At 52.9% G+C, this 21436-nt stretch overlaps 8 protein-coding genes across 8 annotated transcripts; 4 read left to right on the forward strand and 4 right to left on the reverse strand.

Annotated features, from left to right (window-relative positions):
* Positions 1-144: 144 nt before the first annotated feature.
* Positions 145-2027, forward strand: BU24DRAFT_491623 (FAD/NAD(P)-binding domain-containing protein). Its single transcript, XM_033533815.1, has 3 exons — positions 145-576; positions 651-1010; positions 1070-2027. The coding sequence occupies exons 1-3, from the start codon at positions 327-329 to the stop codon at positions 1834-1836; spliced, it is 1377 nt and encodes a 458-aa protein (XP_033383711.1). The 5' UTR covers positions 145-326; the 3' UTR covers positions 1837-2027.
* Positions 2028-2064: 37 nt separating this feature from the next.
* Positions 2065-3320, reverse strand: BU24DRAFT_441135 (NAD(P)-binding protein; the record flags this gene model as incomplete). Its single annotated transcript, XM_033530419.1, has 2 exons — positions 2065-2671; positions 2804-3320. 2 exons carry the CDS (start codon positions 3318-3320, stop codon positions 2142-2144), a joined length of 1047 nt encoding a protein of 348 aa, XP_033383712.1. The 3' UTR covers positions 2065-2141.
* A 1240-nt stretch (positions 3321-4560) lies between these two features.
* BU24DRAFT_450103 (uncharacterized protein) lies at positions 4561-5825 on the forward strand. The gene is made up of 4 exons (XM_033531002.1): positions 4561-4759; positions 4821-5047; positions 5143-5226; positions 5286-5825. The coding sequence occupies exons 1-4, from the start codon at positions 4677-4679 to the stop codon at positions 5456-5458; spliced, it is 567 nt and encodes a 188-aa protein (XP_033383713.1). The 5' UTR covers positions 4561-4676; the 3' UTR covers positions 5459-5825.
* Positions 5826-6032: 207 nt separating this feature from the next.
* Positions 6033-9475, reverse strand: BU24DRAFT_491626 (uncharacterized protein). Its single transcript, XM_033533816.1, has 2 exons — positions 6344-9475; positions 6033-6243 (listed from the first exon to the last, which is right to left on the reverse strand). The coding sequence occupies exons 1-2, from the start codon at positions 9048-9050 to the stop codon at positions 6077-6079; spliced, it is 2874 nt and encodes a 957-aa protein (XP_033383714.1). The 5' UTR covers positions 9051-9475; the 3' UTR covers positions 6033-6076.
* A 117-nt stretch (positions 9476-9592) lies between these two features.
* On the reverse strand, positions 9593-15142 carry BU24DRAFT_491627 (GTP binding protein-like protein Bud4). The gene is made up of 4 exons (XM_033533817.1): positions 14510-15142; positions 11492-14450; positions 10711-11441; positions 9593-10656 (listed from the first exon to the last, which is right to left on the reverse strand). The coding sequence occupies exons 1-4, from the start codon at positions 14690-14692 to the stop codon at positions 10000-10002; spliced, it is 4530 nt and encodes a 1509-aa protein (XP_033383715.1). The 5' UTR covers positions 14693-15142; the 3' UTR covers positions 9593-9999.
* Positions 15143-15302: 160 nt separating this feature from the next.
* Positions 15303-17452, forward strand: BU24DRAFT_421662 (P-loop containing nucleoside triphosphate hydrolase protein). The gene has a single exon (XM_033527782.1). It carries the CDS (start codon positions 15398-15400, stop codon positions 17333-17335), a length of 1938 nt encoding a protein of 645 aa, XP_033383716.1. The 5' UTR covers positions 15303-15397; the 3' UTR covers positions 17336-17452.
* Positions 17453-17470: 18 nt separating this feature from the next.
* On the forward strand, positions 17471-18515 carry BU24DRAFT_176139 (uncharacterized protein). Its single transcript, XM_033521570.1, has one exon. It carries the CDS (start codon positions 17606-17608, stop codon positions 18359-18361), a length of 756 nt encoding a protein of 251 aa, XP_033383717.1. The 5' UTR covers positions 17471-17605; the 3' UTR covers positions 18362-18515.
* BU24DRAFT_176433 (uncharacterized protein) lies at positions 18433-19425 on the reverse strand. The gene is made up of 3 exons (XM_033521571.1): positions 19175-19425; positions 18953-19110; positions 18433-18887 (listed from the first exon to the last, which is right to left on the reverse strand). Exons 1-3 carry the CDS (start codon positions 19210-19212, stop codon positions 18505-18507), a joined length of 579 nt encoding a protein of 192 aa, XP_033383718.1. The 5' UTR covers positions 19213-19425; the 3' UTR covers positions 18433-18504.
* Between the last annotated feature and the right edge of the window lie 2011 nt (positions 19426-21436).

Genomic DNA, 21436 nt, shown 5'->3' on the forward strand with positions numbered 1-21436 from the left:
GACGGTTTGTGGATGCTTGTGATGTGCTTGTGATGCGCGGCGCAATTAACCACAATGGGACACTTCCAAAGGAAAGAGAGTTTGTGTGGTCTTACAGGCAGTTTATTAGCATTATTACGGCATTTCCACAAATATGTTCCAACAGATGACATCGTTCTCTGGGCCGACATCGGTTAGAGCGAGACTAGTCGCGTCTTCCCGGCAAACGTATATAGGCCGAAAGATCTGATAAAGTTTATCAGATCTTTCTCTTTCCCTCCCCTTCTCCTCCTCTCTCCTCCCCATTCTCATTTTCGGGTTTTATTTTTCTATTCATATATTTCGAAATGAGATACCAGACTTCAGCCGAGGGGCTCAACTCCCTTAATGCGATGGGATCGTTGTCGCTCTCCGCGCCGCACAGAGTCCTCATTGTGGGGTGTGCCTATGCTGGCATCACGGCCCTGACCACGCTACTAGCATTGAGAGACGGCAAGGTCAAGGACACAATGTACCAGAACTACGCCGAGGGACTCAAGGGAACCAAATCAAAGAACGGTGTCGAGATCACCGTGATTGATTCTCGCGATGGCTACTGTATGTCTAAATCCATTTCAACTTTCCTGCTTTTCCATTTTACCGATGGTCAGACACTCACACCACCATTCTAGTCCACTCCGTCGGTGCTCCCCTTGCCCACGTGACACCAAAGTTCACTTCGAAGATGTGGAAGCGATTCTCGCACATCAACGAGTTCCGATCACAGAAGGATCTCACCTTCAAGCACGGATCCGTCACCAAGATCGACCCAGAGGCAAAGGTCGCAGAATGGCAGGATCGCAGCGGCAAGACCCAACACCAGGGCTATGACTACGTTATTGTGTCTACGGGTCTCAAGAGGCACTGGCCGGCCGTTCCAAAGTACGGAAGCTATCATGAGTATATGAAGGACGGAGCGGATCTTCACAAGAGGATCACTGGTGGAAGCGAGGCTTCACAGAAGGGCCGCAAGGTCGTCATCATTGGCGCTGGTAAGTCATTCTTCGAGCATTCACTCAATCACGACATAACAACTGACCTAACTATCCAGGCGCCGTTGGAATTGAATTCGCTGGCGAGATCAAGAACTACTATCCAGAAATCGAGGTGACCCTCGTCCACTCCCGCAAAGAAGTCCTATCCTCAGAGCCACTCCCCTCAGAGGTCAAGGAGAAAGTCAAGGACCTTCTTATCGAAGAGGGTGTCAAAGTCGTCCTCGGCAACCGCGCCACCATTACCGACCTCGACGACGGCATGCAGCATGTCACTCTCGCCAACGGCGAGACCCTGACCGCCCACCTCGCACTCGACACGACCCGCAAGGGATCCCCCACCACCGGCTTCATGCCCGCCGATTCTCTCGACGAGAACAAGGAGATGATGATCACGACCGAAATCCACATGAAGAACGTGATCCCCAACCACGAGGCTCACTTCGGCGCTGGAGACTGCGTCGCATGGACTGGCATCAAGCGTGCCGGTGGAGCCATGTACATGGGCGAGGTCGCGAGCGCCAACGTCTACGCTAGCATCCTTAACTCCGAGAAGGCGGAAGGTGAGGAGAAATTGAAGCTCGCGACTCTCACTCCGTACGAGAACGTCATTGGCATCGCTGTCGGAAAGCAGTGCTTGACGTACGGCAAGGATGGAATGAAGTTCGGCGTCCAGCTCATGCAGGACTACTTCGGTCCTGATCTCGGCTGGACCGGTAACATCGCGTACTTGGGTCTGACCGATCTTGTGGAGAAGGACGTGTTGGAGGGCAAGGAGGTCCAGATGAGCGATGTGGGGCTCAAGACTGTTCCTACCGCCGCATGAGAGATTTCATGATTTTTATGTTGGGTTGGCGTTGGTGGGTACGTGATTTGTTGTACAAACCTATACCATCATTCTTTTACGTTGGATCTCCCGCCTCGAGGTATACACATCGCGTATTACTCAAATTGCGATAGAGAGCTTCATGATAGTATCTAATGAGAACATATAATGATCTATGACTCGGGTTTCAGGACTGCTCAATGAAAACTTACATGACTACTTATATCACTCACCACTCACCTCTCATTATCCATGCTGACCGAATACATCGCGGATTGATTTTCGCAAAATGCAATAGATAGATATCATGACACTTTGATGCACACCTTCCCGACATGCTTACCAGACCGAACATACTCATACGCCCTAACAACCTCCTCCCTACTGAACCCGAACTCCCTATCAATCGGGATACGCAGATTCCTTGCAGCCACGAACCTCACAACATCTTCCAGCATCTGCTTGCTCCCCACCTGAATCCCCCTCACGACCGCACCTTTCAATAACGCAAGCTTAGCGACATCCGGCATATCCTCCTGCTTCGCCGGCGACAAGAACCCAATACAGGCCACAATACCCCCGTATGCGACTGCTTTGAGACTTTGGCTAATGGTTCCAGAGCCACAATTCTCAATGACGAAGTCAACGCCCCTACCTTTCGTGATGCGGAGTGCATCTTCGGCCCAATCCGGCGAGGTCTCGTAGTTGACGGTGTGATCAGCGCCGAACCTCCTCTTCACCATCTCAAGCTTTTCGTCGCTCGAAGACGTCACGATGACAGTCGCCCCAGCCGCTTTCGCGAAGACCAACGCGGTGATCGATACGCCGCCGGTACCTACGCAATTAACCCAAAGCAACTCAACAACTCAATCCCACAGCAAAACTCTTCCACCCCATCACCCGGCCTCTCGTAATTGAGACTCGACACTTGCAAAGAAACGATAAAACGAACAGCAGGGATCCTCACCTTGACAAAGCACACTCTGCCCCGGCATCAAAGGCACGTTTCCGAAGAGAGCATTCCACGCCGTGACGCCCGTGCACACGAGACTCGCCCACTCGCCCCATCTCTGCTCCCCCTCGTCCTCTGGAATCCTGACGACGCAGGTGCTCGGAAGCGCGACGAAGGCGCGCAGAACGCCGTCGACCATGCCTCCGAGCCCCGCGCCCAGGCCCTGGCGCGGGCCGTACAGGATCGTGGGGTCGAAGGCGGCGACGACGCGGTCGCCGAGGGAGAAGTCGGTGACGGCGGATCCTAGGGCGGCGATCGAGCCTGCGAGGTCGGAACATGGGATTAGGTTTTCCTTGACGGGCGAGACGTAGCGCGAGGTTGCGATGCTGATGTCTCGGTAGTTGAGGGCGACGTTCCGGACTTGGATGAGGACTTCGTGGGGTTGAGGGGTTGGGATGTCTTCTTGATGTGCGGTTATGCCTGAGAAGTCTTTGCGGTGGGAGAGGCGGTAGACTGTATGTTGGTCTGTCATTTTTGGGGGTGTTTGTTTCTGAAATCGTAAATGGGTCTTATGTTGTTCTAATTAGAGAGCAGTGCGTGTAATGGTCTTACACTTTTGGCGATCCGAGGTTACTGTTTAGGTTAGTACAGTAATTTGCATTGCTAGATGTTGTAGACTAGAATAGCTGCACCACGAGGACAAATAGGTGTAATGATTGCAATATTGTCAAATCTATCCCGCAATGGCCTCTACATCAATGCGTGACCATTGTGTTTTTATGTGCTCTGTTAGTTAATTGATCCAACTGGACAAAAAGCTACCCTCGTGTGAGGCACTATAACTCGCATTACTTGCATTGACTTCAATGATAATGTAGGACTTGTCCAGGTGCTTGAATATAAAAGAAATGACTGTGATTCAATCCTAGCAATTCAAAAGTGATGAAACACAAGCCATCAATCGCCAGATGTAGACATCCCGAACATTTCTATTGCAAATTGAGCGTGACAACCATGATGTCTCCTCAATCTCCGTTCTCCTTCCTGTTTTGAACGCGAAGGGCATTGCGTTGATGTAACATTAAGGGTCATAGCTCTAACAATGGGTACTTTCTATACAGGTGTTAGCAGATGTGAATTCCTTTGTGAATTGGCCTGAACAAGCATCAATATCACCCCGGCATCGTAGAGAAGTAGTGTCTTAATGAGTAAATTTACTACATGATAATTGAAAGTAGCACTTATTGTTCTCTAAATTGATAGCTGTCGGATATGTTAGCTCAATCGGTTGCTGCAAAGTCATGCAGTGCGGCTATCAGTACCACCTAACCCACGATGTCACTTTCTAGCAAGCAATGCGGGTAACAACGTGAACAGGGGTTCCATCCGGGACGAATGCTTGTATCCAACTTAGCTACCAATAAATCCAACATTTCGGTTACGATGTTTCGTTTGCCCATGTCTCGCCACAGGCATCCAGTGGCTCTATCCCAATACCAGCGAAAGGCCTCACTGCCAAGCTTATGGATGCTCCACCCCACGGCCAACGAATACCGTATTCCAGCCTTTTCCCGCCATCAGGTGGGAAAGTGGACTCGGAAAGACGTCAAATGTGACCTTCTTACTGGTTGATTGGTGTCGATGAGAGAGAAGTTTACTACAAGTTGAGTACCACGATGTCCTCGCCAAGCAAGAGGCGGACTTGGCTTGATATTCGATCACAGCTAAACGGATGCTTACTACGAGGTATAAAAGACCTGCTGCTGTTTAATCGGAAGAGGCTTTTTGGTTCCTGCATCTTGGATATACAGCTACTTTGTCCTGCTACAAATTGATCACACGATCTACCAGACATCAAACAGTCGCTACCCGCCAAACCAATATCAAGATGAAGGCCGCTCTCGCCATTCTCGCTGCTCTGCCAGCACTTGCTCTCGCCCAGACTACCTGCGAGCCTCACGACGATCATTGGTATGTCAATCTGAGCATTCAAGCTTCGGTTTTTATATTCCCTTTACTAACATCAATCCAGGCACTGCCCCTCCGGCGTCCCAGAGCCAACATTCCTCCCACAAGAAGCTGCCACCAGTGTTGAATCTGTCGTCTCTTCAGCTCTCTCATCCATCATCTCTTCTGCTGCCTCGGCCGCCTCAGCTTCTGCTCAGGCCACTACTTCTGCGCCCGAGGCCAGCGAGACTCACTCTGATCATGACCACGAGCATGAGCATGAGGCTACCGCTACCACGTGCCAGCCCCACGGTAAGTTTCTTCTTCAGCAGGTTATCATTAGCTCCTTCGAGATAGACGATATAATTCTCCTCAATTGGTTCTTTGGCTAATTTCTCCTCTGCTAGGCGACCACTGGCATTGCCCATCTGGAGTTTCAGAGCCCACTGAGGCACCTGTGACTGTCACCGCCACCACTTGCCAGCCCCACGGTACGTCTAACCTCAAATGATACGAGTCTTCTAATGGTCTTGAACTAACCTCTTAACAGGTGACCACTGGCACTGCCCATCCGGCGTATCAGAGCCCACTGTCGCGCCCGCCCAGACCACTGGCAGCGCATCGTCGACGCCCTCCGAGACCCCTGGCGCCGCTGCCATCGGCGGCACCAACGCCGGAATGATGGCTCTCGCCCTCGGAGCCCTCGGAGCTGTCTTTGTCTAAACGACGAAGCATTCAATAAAATTCTCTAATAGTTTCGGACTTCGATACTGAATGACCCGCATGCTGTATATAATTCTTCCACCTTTTCTAGGGCTTTTGAAGAGCCTATCTTGATATCCGATCCACGGCTCGAGAGCTCTCGATGCTGGATCCTTTAATGAAAATGAAAAGTTTCTGAACAGCGGTTTCTGATGTTCATGCAGTGATGTGCGGAAAGGGATGTTGTCCATGGTCTGGTTCCAGGTACCTGGAGCCCAGCTCAGGGCAAATCCGAGGAGACTAACTCTGGAAGTGACCAAGCGTTCGGGTACCTGCGTGCATGACGACCAGAATGCTGGCTCTCAGGGACATGTCTCAAGAAAGGGATCACAATGTCGGTTCGGAGGAGACAGCTCGTGGGAAAACTGGGAGAAAAGCGGTTACCTAAATCAGCTTAGCGGTTGACATCAGGGTGCTCTCTCAACGACGACCATAGTACCGTTAGGCTTTTGCGCTACAGTTACGACAATAGTTTTGACGCACGCATGCTTCCTTTCTCAAATATGGACACTATAAGCCTCCTAAGATCTGTTTTTCTCTACATTTTATTATGGAAATTAACAAGATAACCATCTCCCTCTATTCCTCTTCTGGGTCTTCAATATGTGCCTGTCTTCCCTGCCCCCGTCCTCCACCTCTGCTGCCCCTCTGACGATTCATACCTTGCCGATTGCCTCGACCGGCATTAGATGAATTGCCTCGATTTGGTTGCCAGTCCCCATCACCATCGTTGATGTCATCTAGACCTGCATGAACGTTAGCAAAGGATTTCTCTCCCGACTGCAACACTTCACACCCTTTTCTTCCAAAACAATCATCAGTGACCTCGTATGAAACAATACTTACCAGTGTCTTCCCATTCGGATTCATTCCCCTCAGCATGCCCTGTGCCACGTCCCCCATGCCCATTCGTCATGAATGTATCATCCTCATCGTCAAGAGGAAACTCAGGTCGTCGACGTCTACCTTCAGGCGCCACTGAATCATCCCCGGGTCCCCAACGATACGGCTGTTGCAATCTGCCTCCTCTACCCATTCCTGGATTCAACTGACCATGAACGCCACCAAATTGGCGTCCCATCATCCCATGTGGCATTCCCCTACCACCTCTTCGTCCGAACTGCATGACATGACCTCCGTTGTACATTTCAGGTCGAGGCATGGGAATTGGCCCTCGTTGTCCTCCGGCCATGCCTCCTCTCATGGGCATACCACCCGGTGTTCGCATGTCCATGGCCATTGAAGGATCTATCATGTCCATGTCCAATCCGCCCATGCCATTGCCGGCCTGGTGATCGAAATCGGGTGACATGCCGTTCATCTGCATTGCAAGCCGTGGATCCATCTGTGACGGCATCATCATCGGACGACGGACGCCAGGACTCGGTCCAAACATCATCTGCGGTCCTATTCCAGCAGCAGCAGTAGTACCTCCCATCTGACGTGGGTCCATCTGCGCGCCCATACCATGATCGACCCCAGCATATGGATTCCCTAACCCGTTATACAGGTTTCCCATTCCAGTTGTAGGTCCGGCCAACGGTGAGGCCATTCGTCCCAACGGCTGTTGAATCGTCTCTCCAATTCCATTACCAAGGCCAGCATTCGGAACCGCCTTCCCTCCCAACGGTGTAGCCCTAGTAGCAGCAGGCGAACCACTACTACTCTTCAACTCCATCTTTTCCAACCTCTCCAAGATCCCCTTCAACCCCTCCTCGACCCTCCTATTCCTCCTCTCATCCTGGGCCTCCTTCCTCGCAGCCTTGTACATCTCCCTCCCCAACCTCAAACTACTCGTCGTCTCGCTGCTACTCCCCCGACTACTGCTCCTCACACTGCCACTACCGCCGCTCTCACGACTCCGCCTCCTCTCACCAGTGCCATCCTTCTTTCTCTCCCGGCACTTCGAATGGTCCCCGCAGTCCTTGCCCAGCTGCTCTTTAAGTACATATCTGATCTCCCCGCTCGCGCGGCCGCCCTCGCCATTCTCCTCGCGGTACAGCACTCTATGGCCCTTCCTGCATGTGCAGTTCGTCGTGCAGATACACGCATCGAGGAACGGGTGGCCCTGGATCCATTCCTGGCCCTCGGTGTCGTTTGACCCCTTTCGTCCAGTCTCCTCGGACTGTCTGAACATTCTTTTTGGCACCTGTGGCGAGGCGGGTACGGGCTCTGTCGTTTGTGGTCGAGGGTGAGGTGAGGGGGTCGTGGGGACGCCGGCTGCGTAGGCGCCCGCGGGTATGTGTGCCATGCTTGCGGATGCGTGCTGTGGTGCTGTTGCTGGTCTTTCCACGGGTGGTTGAGGTGGTACGATGATGGGTTGGTACGGTTGCTGTTGTTGTGGTTGTGGTTGCTGATGCATTGCCGGCATCATATTCGGATCCATGGTCTGATACCCACCTCCCGGTTGATACGCTGCTCCCCCGCCAGGTACAGAATACGTCACCATACCCGGTGCAACCTGCGGCGTGTACGCCATCCCCGCCCCAGCGTGGTGGTGCTGAGGAGGATACCCAGGAGCCACCCCGATATGAGGCCTCACAACAGGACTCCCACCATACCTACTCACGCCCTCACCCACACCAGGGGACCCCAACCCTCCCAACCCTCCCATCCTCTTCCCTCCTCCCATCCTACTATCAAAACCCCTCCTCATGTCTTCACCCCCACCCTCGAAATCACTGCCCTCACTACCCACACTACTCCCCCTGAATCCCGCCGACGCCGTCGTCGGTGCCCCTCCTCCCCTCTGATACCTCGCCCTCGCCCTCGACCTCGCCGTCGCCCCTCCTCCACGGAAGGGATAATTCCAATCAAACGTCGTACCCGCCCCAGCACCACGCCCGTACCCGTACCTGCCAACCCGCCTCCTCGATCCGAATCCCCCGTGTCCACGGGGGGGATAGTAGTACGCGCTTCGTCTGGGATACCTCCTACCACCGATACCGCCAACAGCACAAGGGCCAGGGAACCGAGCACGACTCCTGGCAGGTCCGAACACAAAGCCAGGCCCAGGGTCGTCGAATTCACTACCGCCGCAGTCACCGTCTTCGTCAACGGCACCACCAGCGCAGCCGAGAACACTTGCCGCGGGCAACGGGGGCGAGAAACACTCCTCCAAGCCGCCCGGATCCGGAAATGGGCCGCAGTCTCCTGGACTGAGGAACGGCGAAGGCGGAGGCGGAGGCGGTATATGAGGATGGGGATGGTAGTACCGTCCCGGTGTGTCGAAGCCAGGAGCAGACCAACCACCACCACCACCTGGGCCGCCGTAGTAGTATCTCGGATAGTACCGCCTTCTCCTGCTGCGTCGACTGTGGTTGTGTAAGTGTGCGTGGTTGTGGTTGTGGTCGTGCAGGTGGAGGTGCGTTTTCACTTTCTTCGCCCTGACTCCTGGTACAAAGGCCGGGGAGAAAGGTGATGCGAAGGGAGGGGCGAAGGAGAAGGGCGAGGTTGCAGGGACGAAGACGGTTGAGCGGGGCCCTGGGAGGGGGATTAGGGGTGCTGGGTGGTGGTTGTGGTGGTAGGGGTAGGTGGAGTAGTTTTGGCCCATGGAAGGGGATGGAGGTTGGTATGTCGGTTTTTGGTGTGTCGTGGAGGAGAAGTTGGGTTGAGGAGGGGGAGGCTGGTTAGGGGATGATGATATTGAGGGTTCAAGGAGAATGAGATAGGTGTTTGCTTTCTTGTTCGCTCAGCAGGTGTTGAAGCGTTGCGATGTGGTGGAATCAGCCATGTCTACTGACGACTTGATAATGAGTATTTGAAAGGGCGAACGTAGAGAGAAGGAGAAGGAATTCTCGAGAGGGAGGATAATGAGGGAAGGAATACACTTTGGATGAAAATGTCCGTTTGTACAGAACCGACGCTAGATATGTTTGCTTGATGACTCGGAGTTGTACAGTTCTTCCAAATGGGCAGGCAAACACAACTGTCATGTAGCAATCCACTTGGCCACGAATCTATCATCAGAACCCGGGTGTCACGCAATCCTAACAACCGGGACGCTGGAAAAGTCACGCTCTCTTTCCATTTCAGGGCTGATGTATCACAGTCACGCAAGGAGTTGGGAAATTTGTAATTTGAAAGTTTTGAAATGTCTTACACTCTCTGCATCGTACCTCATCTTCAATCATTAAGCAGAGGTATTATCATAAACATGTACCGGATGTCCGCCCAAGACCAAACTCCATTTGGAGCCGTATAGTGCTCAGCAATAACAAACCAATGAATAACAGCGCTGGATCCTCATGGAGCCCCTTATGAATCAAAATTGCAACCAAGGAAAAGAGATTTAGGTAGTAGACCTAGTGTAGTTTGTACAGAACAGAGTCGTTCTTGCAATCGAGTAAGAAGAAGTTAGGGTCGCAAGACAGAGCGACCATGAATGTCGTCGCAACCTCCAGGGCAGCGATGCCTTTTTACATCTCGGAGAATGGAATCTAGAGTGGCGAGAGCTTCCACAAAATGGCTTAGATGAAGGAACCAGAACCCGTCCTAGGAAATTAGAAAATCATCGAACGAACTTGTTCACGGCGAGATGAATTTGAAGCAGCTTGCTGCTGTTGCCGCGGTGCTGCCATCTTATGCCTGGCGTCCTTCTCGATGGGTGGTGGGGGAGCCTGGGACATAGGCACATGTGATTTAGTTCTCGAATGACCCTTCACAGGACTTGATGGCGCTGACTTGCTCGCGAGGCCTTCATGCGACCGCGGGCGTTGCTGTTGTGTGCCATTGAACGCATCCTTCGGCGGTGCGGGCTGGGCTACACCCTTTGAACGTGCCTTGTCTTGACGCTCCTTGTCGATGACCATTTGTGTCCAGGCTTTGCTAGTAGCAAGATCCTTGCCAACAGTCTCGGACAAGACCTTCATCCAGCCTTCCTTTTGTTCCGTGCTGTCGGCGTAGAAGTCGATGACTTCGCCGTTGGCGAACCGGATGCGGAACCCTTCCTCAACGAACATGTAGCCTTCCTCTTCTTCAGAGAAAGCAGACTTGCGACGCCCGCCGGACTTTGTGGAAGAGGGTTGCTGCAGAGCGCTCTTATCATCAATGAGCTTAGTTGCCTTTGCTAGATTGATGGTAGCACGCGGTTGCCGTGTCGATTCGTGGTAAGCAGTCAACTTAGTGCCTGCAAGACGGAAGAAGCGACGGCGCCAGTACTGTATTATGGTCAGCGTGACAGCCAGGATATTCAGTTTAGTTAGTTCACTTACAGGACAGTCACCACCCTGTTGGCTTAGATGACCTTCCCAGGTCTTTCCCTTCACCTCTTCGGCCTCCTTCAGCTCACGAACGCAGGCATTCATGCTCTTGGGCATGTCCTCGTCCTTGGCATTCTTAGGCTTAGGCACGTACAGTAGCTGTAGTGCAAGCTTGCCGACTCGGTATGGTGGGCGGCGAACGACGCCTCCTCGTTTGCTCTTGACACTGCTCACTCCAGAGTCGTCAACTGCCCACTCGTTGAAGCACGGGATGTCCACGTTGAGAGGACGACCGTACGCCTGGTTCTCATGATTCTTAAGGCACACATAAGCGCGAGCGAAGGAACCGTCAGGACCAACCAAGCCGTGCAAGAGGTCCCAAGCGGTGGCTTGGTGGTTACGCTTAGCTTGGGCTTCCTGCTGTTGCTGTTGTTGCTGAGCAAGACGTTCCGCCTCCTCTTGTTGCTTGCGCTCCTGTTCCTTACGCTTCTTGGGCGAAGACAGGAGGTTGCGGAAGGCGGAATGAGATTTCTTGTGGTTGACAACCCTGACGGGTGCTGCAGTAACCGGAGCCTTTGCAGGTGGCTGCAGTTTGGTCTGGAGAGTGAGCTGGAATTCAAGATCGTCAAGGACTACAAGTTCGAACTCTTGTCCAATTGGTGCGCTATGGCCGAGCTCTAGCCATGATGTTGTCACACAGTGCAATCCATTGTCCAAAGTGAGTTGGAACCATGTCTTCTCGTCTGCAGATACAATCAGTAACACGCTCAGATATTTTGTGATGACGACTTACTCTTTGGCAAGGGAAGATCCAGATCTTTCACGCCTACTACCTTGACGAACAGGCGTCCGCGCTCAGCACCATCTTCAAACTCTTCACTGTTCTGTTCCTCAACCGAGTCAAGCCCACCGGCAACCGCGGATTCTTGTCCAGGAAGGGGAGGTGCTGGACCGGAAGGAGCAGCGCGGCGAGTCCCAGAAGTTGTTCGGATGCTCCTCCGCCTTGCCTTACCATTCCAGGGCTCAGTGGTCCAAGCAGGCTTGCGCTCTGCACTCGTCTTACGCGAGGCAGCTGACTGGGCCGGCTTATCGGAAGAACCCGTAGGTGGCTTCTCGTCGCTGAACTGGCGGCTGCTGGCAACAACAACCTTGGTATTTTGTCGCATAAGATATCCTTTCTGTTCCCGTCCAGAAGTATTAGTTGTCGGTTCGTGAGTATAAACAAAACCCTCTCCGCTCATCAAATTCGCACCATGAGTTTGTGCAGCCGATGATGTTGGGAACTGGGCAAAGGAGGGTAAAGGAAATAGGAAGTCTACCTTCTGTGCTTCGATGATTTTATCAAAATCCTTGTCAAGACCAAAGCTCAGATCGTTGGAATCTTCACCAATTGCAATGTCAAGCATGCGGGAATTGTCCACGTTCGATGCTTGCGAACTCTCCTCTTCGACATAACCGAAGTCCAAGCTCAACGATTGGCGTTTTGGGCTTCGTTGGGGAACTGGAGGAGGATGCTCGCCGCTTACTTGCCTACGTGTCGCGGCCATATCCATATCTGCGGGAATGAGAGATGGGCGAGTCTTGAGCTTGCCACCAGCGCCCCGAACAGTAGCCTCGGGATCAGGAACGGCAGGTGATTCAGGCTCAACTTCAGCCTCCTTCTCGGCCTCTTTAGCATCCTCAGCCTCCTCTGCTTGCTCGACGTTCTCAACCTGCTCGACCTGCTCGGGTTCTTCAACGACAGGATGGCGGATAACGGAGTCAGGTGTGCCAGGTTCTTCAACATCGAGGTCTTCCTCGGTGGCATCTGGTGTCTCCGGTCGACGCAAGAACTCTCGCATAGCGCCAATCTTGGGTGCAGTGTCGAGAGGGCTAGGTGCAGTCTCAAACGAAGCCTTCAATGGATCGAGGTGGAGATCCATCTCAGTATCGGCAAAGGAAGCGAACAGCTCACTGCGCCTGCTTCCCTTGTCCGCAGCATTGGGTGAAGAATCCAGAGCTGTTGGCGTTGGAGGTCCGGAGGTGTCAATGGTGCTCTGAGATGTTGGCTGCTCCTCTTGTTGGGAAGAATATTGGCTCGCTTCATCTTCCTCGCGAGGTTCTTCTTTAATAATATGATGGATAACAGAGCAGTCATACTCCTCCATTTGAGAGATCTCAGACGTCTCTGCGTAGACCTCAGTAGTCTCGGCCATAGAGTATGCCTCGAGAACGCTGTCCATCTCATCCTCAGTGTTGTTGGCCTGCTCGTGTGCAGTTTCGTCAAAGTTGGACGAGACCTCTCGTGATGGAATGGGAACATCCGGGTCAAGGTCAGCAAGGTCGCCATAGCTACGCTCTGGGCTTGACTCAGGATCAAAGTCATAAGTCTCGTAGTCGTCAAAGTTACGGCTCTTGACCTTTCGAAGAATTGACTCGCGCGAGATTCTTTGGACCTTGGGGCTCTCAATGATCTCAGACTCTGTTACATCGTCCACTTCAGCAACCTCCACTTGAGCGATTTTCTTATCCTCGCTCTCCTGGGTAGGTGTTTGGGTATCACGTTCGTCATCGAAGTTCATCAATCGGAGCCGGTCTTCCAAAGACATCGATCCCTCGCGCATGTTAAGGAGATCGGCCTTGGAGATACCCGCCGCTTGAGGTGGCTGAGGCAACGAACGACGAGCACCACTAGCGCGCTCTGCAGCAGCGGACAAACCAATGCTGGAATCTCGTCGATTGCGGTCGTCAAATGCCTGCATACCAGGCAGAGGGGGCAAGGGCCGTGCCTCGCCTTCAGAGTTTGTGGAGCCGTGTCGCGATCCATTGGGCTTTGTGGCGGCAATGGGCTGGGCATTTGGCATTGGGCTGTTGTCGCGGCCATCAAACACGTCGTCCCACGTATCTGCCAATGACGTGTTTGCTGCTTCGGGACTCATATGACGCCAGTCTTCGGGCAACACCACAGGTGTCTTGTCTGTATCCTCGAGAGAGGCATCAAAGCTGTCGTCTTGATCGAAACTCATGTCTTCCTCGTCTGATTCGTAGCTACCCTCTCGCGAGTCGGATGCGATCGATGATGGGTCTGGAGTTACCATCTCATACTCGTTGATGGTTGGTGGAGCGGCATCAAAAGTAACGCTCTTTGCATGCCGACGCAGAGGACGGGGGGTCTGATGCTTGAGCTCTTCATCATCAGACCAGATGCTTGACTCGGGGTTGTAATCGAATGAGTTGAAGCGGCCATGGCTGACCAGCGAAGACTTAGTAGGCGAGGCACGACCCTCGGCAGGTGAGGAGTTCTCTTGTGTGAATGAGCTAAAAGATGACTGAGTAGGTAGCTTGGCTGGAGATGTCTTGGATGGTGAGAGAGTCGGGATCTTGCTCAGGCTCTCACCACGGCGGTGACCCTTGTGTTCTTCGTTCTGTTGGCGCAAGCCAGCAAGACCGTTACCACCGAAGGCGTTGCCCTGGACCTGATAGCTCAAGGGACGGCCGGAAGCAAGAGGGCGATTAGGGACTTGGACTGAGGCGGGATCGTATTCGTTCTTCTGCTCACGGGCAAACATGCTGCTGTTCTTTACACGAGAGGCCTTCTTGAGATTCTCAATGGAGGAGCGCTTGGGCGAGAGCGACAGATCACGGTCGGAATCGTTCTCTGAGCCGAAGCGGGCCTTTGGCGAGATGGTCTGCTCCTTCCAAAACAAACGCGGGCTGTTTGTGAAAGGCGAGGAAGTGTCGAAAGGCGAAGCTTCTTTGGTAAACATCATCTTCTAGGCCACGTTAGTCGCTCGTTACCGGGAAGAAGGAAGGAATGCAAGCTTGGTGTTACCTTGGTAGCTTGGTTGAAGCTCGGAGAGTTCCTTCTGTGTTCGGTGGGACCGATCTCAGAGAGCGGCCGCGATACTGGCTTGGTGGGTGAACCGTTGGGCGTTTTGTTTATGCGCAGCGGCGATACCTGTTGAAGTGATTCCACATCAGCGACAAGGACCACTTTGAGGGCGGCTGATAGCATGTTCAGGTTATCTTACCGCTTCGTTTCGCGACATTTCTACCGGAGAGAGGATCCGCAACGATTGTATTCGATCGATGCAGGAAGCCTATCTGCGTTGGTGTGGAATGTTTGCGAACAATGGGGACGGAAACTCCCTCGAGGAGGGCTCGCGCAGACGGTAGGAATGTGCGCAGGGTGTGATTGCGCAGGGCGAGAACGAACGTTTGTTAAAAGCGCAGGCGCTGGGAAGTATAGAAGAAGAGATAATGTTAAGAAGAGGAGGGAAGAAGGAGAGGAGGAGGAGGAGTGTATCCCATAAGAGTGAGTGAGAGTGTGGGAGAGAGAGAGGGTTGTGTATAGACAGGCCGTATGTATATGTGCACAGTAGAGGATAACAGAGGCACAATTCTTGGCGTCAATCAACAAACGGCGCTGGGATGTCATGGATGTCCTGGATCTTCTCTTGTTTCCGCTGTCGTACGGGGCAACCACCAATCGACCAATCGACCTACAGCGGATGTCACATGCGCCACACTCCCCCATTGCCCGATTAGGATTAACTGTGGCACATGAAATTTCCATCCCGCATCTCATTCTCGTCTCCATCTTTTCTCTGCAATATCTTACAACTTAAAGTATTAGCCATCGCTGGATCGTCGATGATCACCACCCTTCCTCTGAAACACAATCTCCCACACCCTCGTTCGCCCTTCTGAAATCTCTACTATGCTACGTCGCGCCACTCGCGCGTGTCCTTTCTGCGAGGTCAACAGTCTTCTCGTCCGACCTCCAGTACTTCAACCCGCCAACCAACAGGTACGGCTCTATGCGCAATTGCAGAGAGATCGCTCGAGCAATAAGCATGGCTCCTCCGACCAACGATTCTCAACCCCCCGGCCGTCCTTCAATCGCTCCCGCGACAAGCATCGACCCTCTCGCATGGTCCTCTCCGACACCGTCGACCGTCCTGCTACTCGACCCGAAGGCAAACCAGCAAGAAAAAAGCGTGAGCCCTTCTCGTACCTCAACAAGACCCGTGTGCCACGGGACCTAGAGCAGGAACAGGAGAGAAATGGCCAGGCTTCCAGCAGGGGTTCCTTCCAGAGCCGGCGCCGCGAGGACGGGAAGCGGAGAGGAAAGCCAGATGCATACCATGCGCTGAAAATGCAAAAGGGCTTACAAGAGATACCATATGGGTCAAGGTCCGCCATCAAGAGGAAGATTGAGCAAGTGGATTCGTTTGAAGGCCTACCTTTCCTCGACACGCTGCAAGAAGCCATCAAGGACGCACTCCCAGGCCTCGAATATCGCATTCCTACACCTGCCCAGGCCGTCGCTATCCCCGCACTGCTAGGCTTAGAAGCAAAGAGGAGGACCAGGAACCCGGCTCAGAAAGAAGCTTTGGAATCATACTTGCTGGCAGCAGAGACGGGATCTGGCAAAACCCTTGCCTACCTCCTCCCGACGATCGATGCCATCAAGAGAGCCGAGGCCGTTGAAGCGGAGGAGAAGGAACGCGAGGAGGCAGAGCTGGCTGCGGCCAAAGAGTTGGATAAAAGGGACGATATCTTCGCTCTCGAGTCTCCGCCGACCACGAATGCCGTGGATCCTGCTCGTCCGCGAGCCATCATTCTCGTCCCCACGGCCGAACTGGTTGCTCAAGTCGGAGCCGTCGCAAAGTCCCTGTCGCATACCGTTAAGTTCAGAGCAGCTCCAATTTCGGCCAAGAACACTGCCACCGTCATCAGGAACAGGCTGTTCAACGAAAATGGCGTAGACATGATCATCTGCACACCTCCGCTATTGTCGAGCATCGCCGAGAGCAACCCCAACATCCTGAGCCGTGTCAGTCACCTGATCATCGACGAGGCCGATTCGCTCCTCGACCGCTCTTTCAAGCCGTTCACTACCGGAATCCTCGACAGGGCAACCCCTTCTCTCAAGAAGCTCGTCCTGTGCTCTGCCACCATCCCTCGCTACCTGGACAAATACCTCGCGGAACGATACCCATCCATGAAGCGCCTCGTAACTCCCAATCTGCACGCCATCCCCCGCCGTGTCCAGCTAGGCGTCGTCGACGTCAACAAGGACCCCTACCGAGGAAATAAGATGCTCGCATGTGCCGACACCATCTGGCAGATTGGCAAAGCGAGCGGGGACTACGACCCGGCCGAAGGCAAAGAGATATCCCAGACCAAGCGCATCCTCGTCTTCGTCAACGAACGCGAAGAAACCGAGACAGTCGCCCAATACCTCGTTAAGAAAGGCATCGACGCCCTCGCCTTCCACCGCGACACCGACCCCAGCCGACAGGCAAAGACCCTCGCAAGCTTCACCGGAACCGAGAAACCCACCACCACCTCCTCCTCCACCGACGACAAACCCAACCCCCCCGCTCCAGCCGACAAGAACAAGCGCCAGCTCGCCAACACCAAAGTCATCGTCACAACGGACCTGGGCTCCCGCGGCATCGACACCGTGTCCGTCCGGCACGTCATCCTCTACGACGTCCCCCACACCACCATCGACTTCATCCACCGGCTCGGCCGCACGGGGCGAATGGGCAGACGCGGCCGGGGCATCGTGCTCGTCGGCGCTGGCGACCGTGCAGACGTCGTGAAGGAGGTCAGGGACGCTATGTTCAGAGGCGAGGCGCTGATCTAAACAGCGTTGAACATCATTTAACGCATTGTATATCATGTATGAATAGCATATTTTGTACGATAGAAAGACCACTTTACATACACATAGACAAGACTAGATGAGATGAGATAAGATAACGCGTGATCTGTATAAATAAAACATATAATCAAAATGTAAAGCTCAGTCCTACCTATCAAGACACAAACCATGTAGATACACAGGAAGCATACCACACCGTCGCTCTCCACCATTTCATCCCATACCTGAACTCCCAAAGCTACATGAAGAAACATGAAGTGTCGAGCGGACCACATCCCAGGAGTATGTGCGACCGTTTATTGTCATGTCGTCGGGAGGGAGTGTATGAGTCCCTTCCTCCTTTCCCATAGCTTCCGACAAACACCGCCGTTCACACCCCGTAGTTCTGACATCCGAAACGATATCGCACTCAAATTCGCGTCATACCTTTCCATGTTTCCGCAATGGCCATATGGTCGTATGGTCAAATACTCATCAACACATAGCAAACAATATATCCGCCATAGCAATCACCCCACTAGTAAAGCAAGAAAAAAGGTTGTAAAAGTAGAGTTATCTTGGTATTTATCGTTTTATATTCATTCATTCCAAGGTGTTGGTGTGTGTGTGTGTGTCATGACATTCGTTAAAAATCCCCATCCATATCCAAGCATCTTATCTTCTTTTCTTCATTCCCCATTCTTCCCAATGTATATCGATTTCAAAATTCGCGCGTGGATATCACCTCTTCTCCTCCCCGAACCCCTCTACCACCAACACTCCCGCACCCTTTTCCACATCTATCCGCACCTCGCACACCTCCTCAACCACCTCCTCCTCCCCAACCCCCCAATTCCACCGCCAAACGCCCACAACAGCCCACCACTGCAGCGCCATGAGCCCGAGCCCGACGCCCACGGCGCCGAACTTGACCGCCGTGAAGCCGTCCCTGCACTGCGCCGTCCAGTCTGCGTCCCAGCCGAAGGCGTCGTCGGCGTCGTCGCAGAAGTCCGCGACGTCGAACTTTAGGTTCGGGATGAAGGGGAGGAGGGCGTGGAGGGAGAGGGAGGCCGGGAGGAGGATGTTGAGGAGGGTGAGGGTGAGGATGAGGAGCGTGGTTGTGTGGAGGGTTGTGGAGATGGAGACGAAGGCGGGGTTGAGCTGCCGGTGGGTTAGTTTTGCGTTGGTTTTGTAGGATGTGGTCTGGGAGGGGAGAGGAGTGGTGGTGAGTGGTGTGGTATGATGTTGTAGCGGTGGAGGTTGTGGTGGTTGAGTACGAGTGGTGGTGGAGTGATTGGAGATAAGACGGGTAGATGCATTATAGTTTGCTTGGGACAAATGGCGGATGGGAGAGGGAAGGGAAAGGGTCCAACAACGTACTCTTGTAGCTCCCCACATTCCGAGCAGCGCGGCGCCCGCGGCGCAAAAGTTATATGCGACAAAGTATTGTTTTGGCCAGTCGAGGACGTGGTTGAATGCGGATTCGTGCAGCGCGAGCACGAGAACGAGTGTGTGTATTTGAAATGCGAGCGAGGGTAGTAAGATCGCGAGAGCACTATGTCGCCGGAGGAAAGAGGAAATTAGCCATGTGAGCTCCCACCAAATTCATATAATTCATACGGGTTGCGACGGAGAAGGGAACAGGGGGGAGAGCAAGAACAAGATCGAGATCATCGTGAAATGAGGACTCTGAAAGCGTTTCGTCGTTTTGTTTTAGGCATCCAGCAAGCATTTGCTGTGAATGCGGTTGATTTGCGGCGCGCGGAGGAATGGGGGCCCTGGGATAGGTACCAGGATGGATGGATGCATTGAATGGTGACCAATGTGCACTTTCGGACTTACCGGCCTTTCGTTTGGGCGGGAGCTGTGTTGGAAGACATCGGGGGATTGTCGATAATATCCCCCCGGAGGCGAGGGGAAATGTTCTCGTGCGTGTGATGGGGTTCTGGAGTCTCGTCGAGTCCGTGGAGGTGAGGATTGGTGATAGTGGAAGGATATAGGACGGTAGGTTGGCGTTGGCGTGAGGCAGGTAGATATTGAATTGCATTGAAAAGGCGGAAGGGTGCTGACTGATATTTAGGTAGGAATTCGATATTTCCTGACCTGTCCACTCCACTCCAATCCAGTCCAGTCCAATCCTGACCCTTTCTGTATTGAGTAGTGGGACGATTACGATGATTACTGTGAACCTAAGTAGGTCTCTGTAGAGCGTGTGAGCTAGGTGTTCCGGAGGTCCCGCGGGTCCCGCAGGCGCCAGCACAGTTCAACGTTTAAACTGTGAGCACGACGTCATGGATCGGGGAGTTATTATAAATCGTAATGGAGTGGTGGTGATCGAAGCTGAGACCGGTCTTTGCAAATAATTGTAGGGGTTTTCTTTAAAGATATATGAGGGGGAAGTGATTGTTCTTTGAAGCTTTTCGGACGAATAAAGTGCTTAGATAGCAGAATAATGGAGCAAGGGCGGGAAGATGGTGGCCGTTTATCAGTCAGGTGGGTTGGGTAGTTATGGGTAGAGTAGACTCCTCTGGAATACGGACGGGGGACCTGCATAAGAAACTAAGGGCATAAGAGTAGGTCGATAATACCTCGTACACTTTACCTACTCCGTTCCTTGAGTACTGTAAGGCATGCTAGGGAACTTGGAGATGCAAATGATCTTCGTTACTAACTAGTAGACGACGATGGTGGTGGTGGTCGCGTGCAGGCGGCATGTTTCATCTTTCATTATCATTGATCAATAATGTCCCTAACTAATATACTTAAACACTGAAGACCTGATAATTACTTAGTTACCCAACTACATACGGAAGTACTTCTCTACACAGTAAACCCCAAGCACAACTCCAAAGAACCCCATCAATCGAAAACATGCCCCAACCAGCCACTGCGACAACTCAAGTCCAATGGCCAAAAGTGCCACGCGTTGTCCTCCCTCGGCCAGTCACACGCATAGACAAGATGGGAAGGTGAACAATTGCGCAAGTATACTCCGTAAATGCTAGCAATAACGATAGTGATCATCCATCGGCTTCGGCCTCGAATTTTCACGATCCTGTCAGGCGTCCTGCCCAATCGTTCAACGCCCGACCCCGGTACGGCGGCGGCGTGGCGTACCTTTCATCAATGCACTCGCACTCGCACTCGCACCGCAACAAGGATAAGTAGGAATGTTGAAAGTCCGCAGAATGGCCATTCCCAGCCTTGCTCGTCTTTTTCTTGGATTTATTGTTCAATAGTTGATCGTCAGTATCGATGTTCTTTTCTTGCTCTCCTCATTGTCTCCACGTAATCGATTATATCTCTTCTACGCACATATACCCTCTAACACGCAATTCGCTCGCTCACATTGCGCAACAACACTCCAATGCTGCATACAATCCTAGAAAGCAAATACCAGGTATTGAACACCACAAGGTCAATAAATGAAAACGAAAAGAAAAAAACACAAACCCACTCAACCTCCCATTCCCCACCTACTAATGCCAAACCCAACCTCCCATCGATCCACACACAAAAAAACGTGCACCCGAAAACACGTTTAGGGCTGCTTACGAGACGACTCGTCACGACATGTCACCCAACCCCCCAATCTCCAAACCCAACAACAATAATGCACCAACATACCTTACCAAATCTCCTTACTCCTAACACCCCTCGTAGTTACCTGTCTCATGAACAATTCTCCGTAGTTTGTCTTCAACTCCCCCGCGACGCGCAGGTAACTCTTCTCCGCAAGCCCGGCCTTTCGCACAACGCCAACGCCGCATCGCCGAACGTAGGTAGATATACGATGGAGGTGCCTAGCGACTAGACTTTCGCGAAAGAGCCTCCCCCGAAATCCGGGCGAGGGATCGGCGGCTTATTGTGCGTGCGTTCCGGACCATGCGATGTGGTGCGGTGCCGTGCGGTCGGTCGGGGCGGTCTAGGCGGTTTGCGGGATGGGGGCATCGGGTGAGGACCTGTGAGTGTTTTTTTGCTGGAAGAGGTGGTACTTTGGAAGTTGAGGTCTCGGAGGTTTTTAATTGTTGGTTGGTTTGGTTGGCTGGGAATATTATTTCGAGGAAGAAATTCACTTTCTGAGGTTTTGAAGGCATGTTAAGG

The sequence above is a fragment of the Aaosphaeria arxii genome (genome assembly GCF_010015735.1).
Source record: "Aaosphaeria arxii CBS 175.79 unplaced genomic scaffold BU24scaffold_4, whole genome shotgun sequence".
NCBI lineage: Eukaryota > Fungi > Ascomycota > Dothideomycetes > Pleosporales > Aaosphaeria > Aaosphaeria arxii.

Bases quoted from the DNA above. Each gene is read 5' to 3' on its own strand.
- BU24DRAFT_491623 (XM_033533815.1), top strand. From the start codon at position 327: ATGAGATACCAGACTTCAGCCGAGGGGCTCAACTCCCTTAATGCGATG. The intron at 577-650 runs GTATGTCTAAAT...CCACCATTCTAG, and splicing joins TGATTCTCGCGATGGCTACT to TCCACTCCGTCGGTGCTCCC. The intron at 1,011-1,069 runs GTAAGTCATTCT...CTAACTATCCAG, and splicing joins GGTCGTCATCATTGGCGCTG to GCGCCGTTGGAATTGAATTC.
- BU24DRAFT_450103 (XM_033531002.1), top strand. From the start codon at position 4,677: ATGAAGGCCGCTCTCGCCATTCTCGCTGCTCTGCCAGCACTTGCTCTC. The intron at 4,760-4,820 runs GTATGTCAATCT...ACATCAATCCAG, and splicing joins GAGCCTCACGACGATCATTG to GCACTGCCCCTCCGGCGTCC. The intron at 5,227-5,285 runs GTACGTCTAACC...ACCTCTTAACAG, and splicing joins CACCACTTGCCAGCCCCACG to GTGACCACTGGCACTGCCCA.
- BU24DRAFT_491626 (XM_033533816.1), bottom strand. From the start codon at position 9,050: ATGGGCCAAAACTACTCCACCTACCCCTACCACCACAACCACCACCCA. The intron at 6,244-6,343 runs GTAAGTATTGTT...ACGTTCATGCAG, and splicing joins ATCCGAATGGGAAGACACTG to GTCTAGATGACATCAACGAT.
- BU24DRAFT_491627 (XM_033533817.1), bottom strand. From the start codon at position 14,692: ATGCTATCAGCCGCCCTCAAAGTGGTCCTTGTCGCTGATGTGGAATCA. The intron at 14,451-14,509 runs GTAACACCAAGC...AACGTGGCCTAG, and splicing joins GCTTCAACCAAGCTACCAAG to AAGATGATGTTTACCAAAGA. The intron at 11,442-11,491 runs GTAAGTCGTCAT...TTGTATCTGCAG, and splicing joins GGATCTTCCCTTGCCAAAGA to ACGAGAAGACATGGTTCCAA.
- BU24DRAFT_421662 (XM_033527782.1), top strand. From the start codon at position 15,398: ATGCTACGTCGCGCCACTCGCGCGTGTCCTTTCTGCGAGGTCAACAGT.
- BU24DRAFT_176139 (XM_033521570.1), top strand. From the start codon at position 17,606: ATGAAGTGTCGAGCGGACCACATCCCAGGAGTATGTGCGACCGTTTAT.
- BU24DRAFT_176433 (XM_033521571.1), bottom strand. From the start codon at position 19,212: ATGTCTTCCAACACAGCTCCCGCCCAAACGAAAGGCCG. The intron at 19,111-19,174 runs GTAAGTCCGAAA...TACCTATCCCAG, and splicing joins CCCGCCCAAACGAAAGGCCG to GGCCCCCATTCCTCCGCGCG. The intron at 18,888-18,952 runs GTATGAATTATA...CCGGCGACATAG, and splicing joins TCCCTTCTCCGTCGCAACCC to TGCTCTCGCGATCTTACTAC.